General features: G+C 55.9%; 1 protein-coding gene across 15 annotated transcripts in view; it reads right to left on the bottom strand.

The window, feature by feature from the left end:
• Positions 1 to 5,874: 5,874 nt before the first annotated feature.
• PCBP3 (poly(rC) binding protein 3) overlaps positions 5,875 to 9,321 on the bottom strand; it is a 54,398-nt gene continuing 50,951 nt past the window's right edge. For all 15 annotated transcript variants that reach the window (XM_050339376.1, XM_050339393.1, XM_050339378.1 and 12 more), the window contains one exon: positions 5,875 to 6,227. In XM_050339376.1, the coding sequence (XP_050195333.1) occupies positions 6,182 to 6,227 (46 nt within the window). In that variant the 3' untranslated portion in view covers positions 5,875 to 6,181. The remainder of the gene's footprint in view (positions 6,228 to 9,321) is intronic.

The following is a 9,321-nucleotide window of genomic DNA, read 5'->3' as shown; positions in this document are numbered from 1 at the left end:
GAGGACCCTACAAGGCAAATTTTCAAGACCTCTCAAACCTACTGAAGATACTATCCAAGAGAACAAGCGTGCCCAGGGGACAAGTCCAGCTGCATGACACTTAATGGGGGATCAGGCTTAATGGGGGATTTGGCTCTCCAGCACAGCTCCTCAGGCTCCCCTGAGGGAGCTCATCCAGGGTTTTGAAAACCAGCCAGCAGCTCCCAGAAAGGGGGGAGCTGGGGAGGGACCTGTATTCATGCATCAGCTTAGCAGAGTCACCCTGTGAACCTGCACACCAGAGGCATTTCCTCTTAGCTTTCTCTCTCTCTCTCTCCCCTTCCCTCACAGGGGATTATCCCAAGCAGCAGAAAGACCTGATCTCCCCCTCCCTGCAGGAAGGGAGAAGCACACCCCGCTCAGGAACAGCTCCGTGGAGCTGGAGCAATCTGCAGGCCAGTTGGCTGCGTCAGCAAAGACTTAATGATAATGGTATGGCCTGTGTAAGGCGCCTGCTGACCGTACATGGCTCCCCACAGCTGCAGCCTCTCAGACCCTGCGTGCCCCTGGGAGCTCCTCTCGCCTCACTGGGGACCCAAATCTGTGCCCAGAGCCCACCCACCACCCCCCAGGGGCTGTTATCAGGCGTGATGTCCCAGGAGCATCCGGCTGGATAGCGGGATCGGAGCAGTGTCCAGCTCCAAAAGCATTTTAAATCCTCGCCTTTTCCGGGTCTGCGCTGCTAAACCGTGGCCAACAGCCAGCAGCGTCCCCAAGACATTGAATAGCCATTTTCCTGGGAAAGTGTGGGCTAGTTTTGCAATAAAAAAAAAAAAAATTTCCCAAATCACTGGGACTAGCAGCATGCCATCATGTCTTGAAATCCAAGGACACATGGCTGTGAAGAACGTTTCCTTTCCCTCCCTCTTCAGAGGAGGCCAGGGAAACCGAGCCCTGTGCCTCTGCCCTATCCCAGGAGCAGGGGACCTCCTCCATCTATCAGCCTCCCTCCCAAGTGCCATGCAGATGGGCCAGGGGAGCTCCTCCATGGTGCCAAATGTGCCCCAGGGAATGGGAGTTCTCCTTCCCAAGTCCCAGCCCACAGCACTGCAATAAACTTTTAGTCCAATTCCAGACCAAACTGGGTGCAGGAAAAAGAACGTACACTCGGGACAGAACTTTTGCTTTTTCTCCTCCCAGAGACTGAGAAGAGAATGAGTTTGCTCTGCTTTTCTGATGTTAACTCTTTCGTGAAACCTTTCCTTCCCTTTGCTCAAGCCTACTTGGAAATGGAAAACTGTGCTTCCACAGCAAACATGGAAGTGAGTCAAAATGAATTCCTGGGGAAAAGCCAGGATTGAACCTGCCAGCGTGCTCACAACCAAAGGGTGCTTTGGGAAGCAGCATCCAGTGGCAGGTTTCCAGCTCCATCTTCTGCAGCTGGGACTACTTTGTCCTCTCACACAGTGCTGGGAAATACCACAATTCTAAGGAGCACCGAAATTTCCCTGGTTGTCACCACGCTGGTCTCCTGACAACTGCCCTGCGTCATCTTTGCCACCTTCCCCCCACCCCTGGGGACGTGAGTGCCCAAGGGTGGAAACGTTTGGAAGGATGGAAGTTACCCGGGAGAGGTTTCTGTGTGTCTGGCTACCAAGGGCTGTGCCTCCCCCAGACTGGCTGTAGGACCCCCCAAGGCTCACCCTCCCCTCTTCCATGCTCAGACCTCCGCCAGGAGCAGCCGTGGTGCGAGGCCAGCGCTGCACGAACCACAGACCCCACACTGGAAGGAATGTGGCTTGTGGTGCTTCTGCACATGGCAATTTAGCTTCCCACAGCAGTTCTCTGCAGGAGGAGGCAGCAGAGAAACCCCTCTGAGCAGGAAAGCATCACCCTCTCCCAGCACAAGCAGGTGCTGCCATCTGAGCATCCCACCATGGGCACAGAGTGGGCCTTGGCAGCGCTAGGGGAGGGTCTTGCACTCGACCACCCGCCTCCAAAAAACACCCGGGGGAAGAGGCAGCCCATCTTCCAAACCCTTTGACATCCCTACTCTAAGTGGTCCCCTGGCACCCTCTCCTTTGACCCCACAAGGGGCGGCACAGCTAGGACACGGCGCTTCTCCGAGCTGCTGACCTGGCAGAACTCCGCTGTTGTGCTGTTTGCCAGCTGGGCTTTGCTCCCACCAGCCCGAGCTGGCCTGGGGGGACCCCTCCCTCCCTCCCAGCACTGTTGGGGGATACACTCTTTCCTTCCCAAGCCACCTCAAGGGGTCACCCCCAGTCCGGTGGGTGGTTTCCAGCTGCCATCCCTCCAGCACACACGGGGTGCAAGCGTCCCTCCCCCTTCTGACCACTTCCATGCTGGCACAGCCAGGACATGGCACAGCTCCACCACCAAATCCACCTCCCCACGCCCAGGCTGGCGCATGGCGGGTTAATTTTTTTTCCCCCATTACCTCACGCTGGCCTCTTCTTATGGAAAAAACCAAACCATCTGGTAACAATATTTCCCTAATAGCTGTCTGGGTCTGTGGGAAAGCTTGGCTCAGCTTCTTAGGAAAGATGAGAGGGTCGAATGAGAAGGGGAGGTTGCGGATGCGGCGTGGGAGCCGGAGGAGAGGAGATAACGCTTTCGGGATCCCTTTTCCGGGCCACCCCAGGGCTTGCAGGGATCCTGGACTCACAGGGGGGACCATGGGATACCAGGACGTCACACATTCGGGACACCAGGAAGGGCCTCCCCAGAGTGTCCTGGTGAAAAGAGTCCCACTCTCATCCCGAGGCTTCAAAGCTCACTTCTAGGGCTCCCCCCCCCATTTTACACTCAGAAAACAGAGCCCAAAGCATGGGGTTTTTGGGAGCTGGGAGCATCGTGGTTGGGGGATAAAACTGGTCTGAACTGGAAAGATCATTAGCACTGCTCTTAGAGATAAAGCAGCACCCCGGGAGGTGCCACCCCCAGCCCTGGGGACACCGCTGTCGGAACAGGGGACAGAGGACCCCTCTCTCGTGGAGCACATCCAGGAAAAATGGGTGGAAACCCCAGAGCTCTAAGCCCTCTGGCAGTTGAGCAGGGAAAATGTTCCGTCTCTCTGCAATGAAAGGCGTCGCTTGGGCGATTCCCAGGGAGCAGAGCGTGCTTGCCAGGCTGGGCACATCTTCCCTGGGGAAGGGAGGCATCAGGCGCTCGAGGAACAGCCGGGCAGCTGCCAGACGCAGCCCTGCCTGCAGCTGGGGGGGGGACTGGAAGTGCTTCTGGCTCGTCCCACCCAGCCCCACACTCCCAGAACCCAGCCTGCATCACCGAACTGCAAAACCCTGGGACGGGACAAAGCGCTGCTTTTCCTCTGCCACGGATTACAGCCCCGTCTCTGCATCCGTGTGGAAGTGGGGCATCAAATCCCACAGCCTTAGGAAGCACAGGGAAGCATCTTCCTTGCTGGCTGCCCTCTGGAAGAAGTACTTCGACTGGCTTCATGGCTCAGTGCAGCACAGGGCAAGCTCGATCCCCTTTCTATGCTTTTCCTTGGGCATGATCCACCCCAACCCAGGAGCCTGCACGTGGCAAACCCCCGGAAGTCCCGGTTAGCCCCTTCCCAGGCTGTTCCTGCTCACATTTTTTCCTCTGTGCACGTTTACACTCGTCACATTTACCACCCCAGCAGCCGCGGCAGCTCTGGGGGTGGCTGTGCCCTTCCAGAGCAGTGCTGGGATGCAGCAAGGCACGCAGCTGAGCTCTGCACGCCAGAGCCAGAGCCAGCCTGCAGCCTGTTCCTAGAAGGCTAAAACGAGCCAGCCACCCTTCCTGGCAAGGGCGCCTTCCCAGCCCACTCCAAGCAGTGCCAAGCATCTTCCTCAGATCTTTCACAGACAGCGAGGAGCAAATGTGAAGCGTTTCTTCACATCATTCAGCCATGGAGAAGGGGGACTGGCTTTAAGCTGAAAGACAGTAAGTTTAGATTGGATACTAGGAAGAAATTCTTCCCTGGGAGAGTGGTGAGGCACTAGCAAATATTACCCAGAGAAGCTGTGGCTGCCCCATCCGTGCAAGTGTCCAAAACAAGCTTGGACGGGGCTTGGAGCAACCTGGGCTAGTGGAAGGTGCCCCCCATGGCAGGGGGTGGAATGAGACGAGCTTTAATGTCCCTCCCAACCCAAACCATCCTGAGATTCTGTGATTGCTGTCCTCAAGCCCACTTGCCCTGCTCCACGCAGCAGCTCCCAGCACAAGCTGCAGCCAGGGGAATCCCAGCAAGCCCTAAAAGATAAACATCTCCCTTTCACTGCTTCATTATCTTTTAGAGGCACAGCCAAAAGCAAACACGCTGTTTTTCATCTCCAAACACTCACCCTCTCCGCAGGGAGCTGCAGTCAGATGCCCTCCAGCAAAGGGTTGGAGGCAACAGGCAAGGGTGTAAGGCATGTGCACCTTTAAATGCTTTCGGTTGGGGCACAGATGCTTTCTCTTTCAGCTAATGAGGATTAGTCAGTGCAGGCAGGTAGTTAACAGCTCTCTGCATCCCACCTGTCCAGCCTGGGCAAGGGTTCCATCCCTGTGTGGTGGTTACAATGTTGGAAGTGTTTGCACCCACAGCTTCACTGAGTCCTTTCCCCGGGGCTGTCCCTGTCTCCCAGCTCAGCAAAGGGGTGTGTGGCCAGGCAAGGTGCTTTGTGGAAGGCTTGCAGGGAGGTGGGAAAAGAGCCCTGAGCCGTCTTTCCCAGAGCACCCATCTTAGTCGGTGACACCCTGCTTTGGGAAGGTCTCCAGTGGCGCTGCTGCTCTGGGAATGGGACAGGAACAGGGGGCTTTTCTCCAAGCAAAAGCATACTGCCAGTTTCTGGGAGGAGAAACCCAGAAAATTCTGGTTTTTAGCCAAAAGGGACTGTCAGGGATAGCATAAACAAGGGGAGGATAACTTCTAGCTTCCATAGAAATTTGGGAATGATGTTCCCTGGGGAGCAGGTTGAGCAAAGGTGAAAGTAGGGGTAAAACCCAGTGGGGCTGCCTGCCTGCCCACAGCACTTTCATAGGGCCAGACAGGAGCAGGGATGATGTACACACTTGGAAAAGATAACTCTAAATGGAGAAAAAGGTCAAAATGGGCATTTTTGTCTTTGTTCCCCCCTGGGGCAGAGGTCCAGGCAGGCACTGCTGGCCTCTCCTGAGTGCCTGAATGTGTGTAAAACCCACGGCTGGACCAGCTGGAGATGGAGGCCCTCACTGCATCAGGGCAACGTGCAGAGCTGGGGCAGTGCCCTGGCTTCTCTTTCCGAGTGAGAAATGGAGCATTCCAGAGAAAGAAAAAAAAAAAACCATGCCCCAAGGTGTCCAAAAATAGCACCAGGTCTGCTCCAAGGGCCAGGGCTGGCGTGTGGCACGCTGGTGGGGCTGGTTTGAGAGCTGCCATTGTGTGGGGCTGGGTGGGCAGCCCAGACCCATCCCAAATGGAGCCGGCCCGTGACGTGGGCTGCTCCCACCCGGGGGCCCAGCAGTGACTCACGCTGGCTATAAAGACGTCTCCCGATGGATAATGAATCCCGGTTGTCGCCGCCTTTTGGGAAAGCTCTGGATTCTCTTTGCAGTGCTCCCCCCCCGTTGTCCCGCTCCCCCCTCCCCTCCTGGCAGCTCTGTTCCCGTGTGGGATCATTTCCTGCTGCCGAGTGGAGCCAGGGCTCTGAGGCCCATTTTCCAAACCGTGGTTTGCTCCATGGGTCTGTGTGGGTTGTGATTAAACCATTCTGGGAGGGCACGAGGTTTTTGTTCCAATTGGGCGCACCCCCAGCATCCCTTCCACCACCCTCCCCGTGGCTCCCCAGCCTCACCCCGCTCACCACGGAGGGAGCACCTCGAGCAACCAAAAGCTTTATTGCAATGACACAAATCAGCCACGAAATACATCGCAAAGCGGCGGGGGCGCGGGGGGGGATGGTGATGGAGCGCAGAGAGGGGCGATGGGAAGCGCTGGCTCGCAGGAGTGGGCGCTGGCTGCGAGCTGCTGTCCCCCTGCGAGCTGCTGCTCGAGCCCCCCCAGCCCCGCTGCTGCCCCAGCAGGGCCTGGGCAGCCACAGGGCAGGGGGATTTGGGCAGCTGGCCCGAAGGGTGCCACGGAGGAGTTGGAGAAGCTCACGGGAAGCCGGCAGCGTCTTCAGAGGGGGCTCAAGCGTCAGCCACTGGCACCACGTCAGCTGCGGCGCTCCGGTCAGGCGGTGAAGGTGTTCCTCCCGTGGGGATCAGGGTCTGCAGAGCTGGGGGGCAAGCAAGGGAGATGGTCAGGGCTCAGCCAAGGCTCCAACACCGGTGCCTCCCGGCCCCTTAGGCTACACAGACACGGAGCAACTCGGCAGCGTGACGCTGAAATCACCCACACCCCAAAAGCCGAGCTGGAGGAGCTGTGCCCACGCTGAGCTCTGCTACACCACAGCAAGCCTCCCTTTTTTTCCCACGGGGGCTTGCACCCAAACACACCCAACATGAGCTGGGCTGCCACGTGAGCCCAGGTGGCTGCCCAGTGTGCTGTGTGTTTGCCTTGTGGACTGTCACTGGATGCTGAGAGTGACTTCTTGGGAGCTTCCGAGGAGCCATCTCTGTGCCCTACAAACCCATCACTATGAGGATGGTGACCGAGAGAGTTGGTGCTGCTGGCCCCCATCAGCAAGATTTGGGGTGATGAGCAAGGGCCTTGCAGGGCTGAGGGTGATGGGCAGCTGAGGGAGGAACAGTGGGGAAGGGCACACACCTCTGCACAACGTCTGCACCATCCTGTGCCTCTGGAAATCACTGTGTGATTTCCAGCCCAAAATACGCAGATGGGAGATCTACTCATGGCGAGGGAATAAATTTCAGCTACGCAACTGAAAATTTGCTTTAAACACGGAGGTGGTGGTTTCCCTGGGTGGTGGGTATGCATCCATAACTGGATTTTTACAGACAGTTCCTCTGCAGCTCTCCTGTAAGACATTTGGGAGCATGGCTGGATGCTTAGCAGCATCCCTTGGGAAAACCATATCACCAGCTGCAGCAGAGGCCTCAGGCTACATCCTTGCTACATCGATGTCTTCCCACCAAGAAAAAAAAGAACCCCACACCACTAATTGAGTGCTTTCGGGTGAGCACATCACATCTTGCCCCCCTTTGAACTGGGAAATCCTCTCGGATATCCGCTGTGGTTTGATCCCAAGCTATGCATGCCACCCTGGATTCCAGAGTGATGCTGCTCCATCCCTCCATCCTGCTCTCCCCATTGCTTCCAGCTGGCTGTGGGGGCCCATCACCACCATGCCCGCACTTCCACGACACATCTCACTCCTCCACCGTGCCCCTGCTTCCACGGAGCATCCCCCACCACCAAGTCTCATCTGATGCATCAAAACCTGGAGAAGCTCCAGAGCCAAGCGTCACTCATCCCCCTTTTTGATCCAGATTCAAATGCTCTTAGGCACAGGCTTTCTCTAGGAATAAATAGTGACAGTGCCTGCAGGGAACCGGGACACAGTGCTCCAAAGCGTGCTTCAAATGTTCAAGTCCTCATGCACATCACAGCCTCCCCTTTTTGGGATCAAAGCAGTTCCTTCTAGAAATAGCCACGTGTGTTTTGAATCAGCCACGGGCTGTGGCTCAGCGAGGCGCTCAGATGTGAAGCCTCTTCCCGGCTGCTCCATCTTGTTCTCTGTCTTCTGGCTGGTTTTATTCCCCACGTGTGGAGCGGGCACGAGCATCATTTCTGGGAAGAGACATCCTGTGGTTAAACTGCCTAAACATGAGTGTGAGAATCCAGGGCCAGTCTGGCTTTGCACTTGGCTGGATTTAGTCCGTGGGATGCTTTCTGAGTGATCTGGAGCCTCATCTTCCTCTTTGCAGGACAAAGAGGCAGAGTGGGGAGGGGGGGAGATTGCACATCTGGAGTGGAAGGAGTTGCACATCTGGTACATTCAGTACTTCCTAAAAGTCACTGCCACGTTACCCTTTGGACGGGGGCCTGAGGCTGGCTGCACAGCACAGCAGATTAAGATCTGCAGCTGCATTCTCTTCGAAGGGAAAGCAAAAATATCCCCCCTCAGCAGAGTCCCAGCTCCCTGTGATATCCAACGTGGGAGCAGGGGAATTGCACTGAGCCCTTGACCTTCCTGCAAGTCATCCCGCCAGCTGCAGCTGCTCCTGCTGCCAGCCGGGACAGAGCATCCCGCCTGGGACAGAGCGCTGGCCTCCCCGGAGGCCACAAGGGATGGAAACCCCCGGGACCTCTCCTGCAAAACCCTGTCCCTCTGCCAGGCTGAGCGGCCTCGGGCCAGCGTAAGGTGGTGGCTCGGCAAACCGACCTCATCCCTTGGCACGGCCGGTATGACCCGCGATGGATCAGAAGCTGGAAGCAGGGGGACGTCTCAGTGCTTCCCACATCCCGGCTGGAGCGGGAGGCGTACAAAAGCTGGTCAATGGGGACACCTAGTGACCAGCCGAGGGGGCCCCGGGGCTGGGGGCTGCGGCCAGGCAGGGTTGGGAGAGATGCCTTCCATCCCTGGGGCCAAGGGGAAAATGAGACTAAGCATTCATCCCTGCCGCGGCACGCAGCGATCCCTCAGAAACCTCCCTCTACCCTACCGGAGGGGGGAAATTACCCTTGCTAATGGGCCATAAGCTTGGAATTAGCATAATTAAAAGTGACTAGCATGGATGCATAACAAACCCCTGAAAAACAGCTCAAAGAGAGTATGAAATTTAAAGAGTCTCCCTGGTGAAAGTCACTTTCCCTTAAGGGAAACGGTCTATTTTTTTTTTTCAACCTTATTATGTACTAGATTTGCAAATACAGTCTAGGGGGAAAAGAAAAAAAAGTACGTAACAATACTCCAAACAATTTGGGGGGCACAACAAGGATATGTGGGGGTAGTTGAGACCTTCAGCTGAGGACAAGGAGGCTGAAGAAAGACCTCAGCTGGCCCCTCTCTGATGGAGACCCCCACACTCTGGGGGCATTGGACCAATACTTTCCAGTCAAAGTCACAATTTCCCACAAAATAACTCATTCCCAGAGAGTCTGACTGAGCTGGATGCTTCCAGAACTGTTGAATTATTCCGGCTGGATAAAATGCATTGTTTTGGGAGAGAAAAGCAACGTATGAAAGCTATTCTGTTGATTAACTGGGACGTTCACCTTGTATGGAATATTCAGTACAATATTAGAAGTTTTTCCCAGTGGCATGGATGTGCATGCATCACTGGAGCATTTTTCAGTTCATCCAAAATGGAAACCCAAGACCTCTTGCAAATCAAAAGCAAAACGCTGAGGCTCCTTCCAAAGAAAAGCAGCAAATCTCCTTTTAAGCCATCCTGAAGAATCCAAAG

The sequence above is a fragment of the Myiozetetes cayanensis genome, unplaced genomic scaffold (genome assembly GCF_022539395.1).
Source record: "Myiozetetes cayanensis isolate MyiCay16 unplaced genomic scaffold, myiCay2020 scf9, whole genome shotgun sequence".
NCBI lineage: Eukaryota > Metazoa > Chordata > Aves > Passeriformes > Tyrannidae > Myiozetetes > Myiozetetes cayanensis.
The sequence above is the reverse complement of the archived record's forward strand: the minus strand, read 5'-3'. Positions and strand labels throughout refer to the sequence as shown.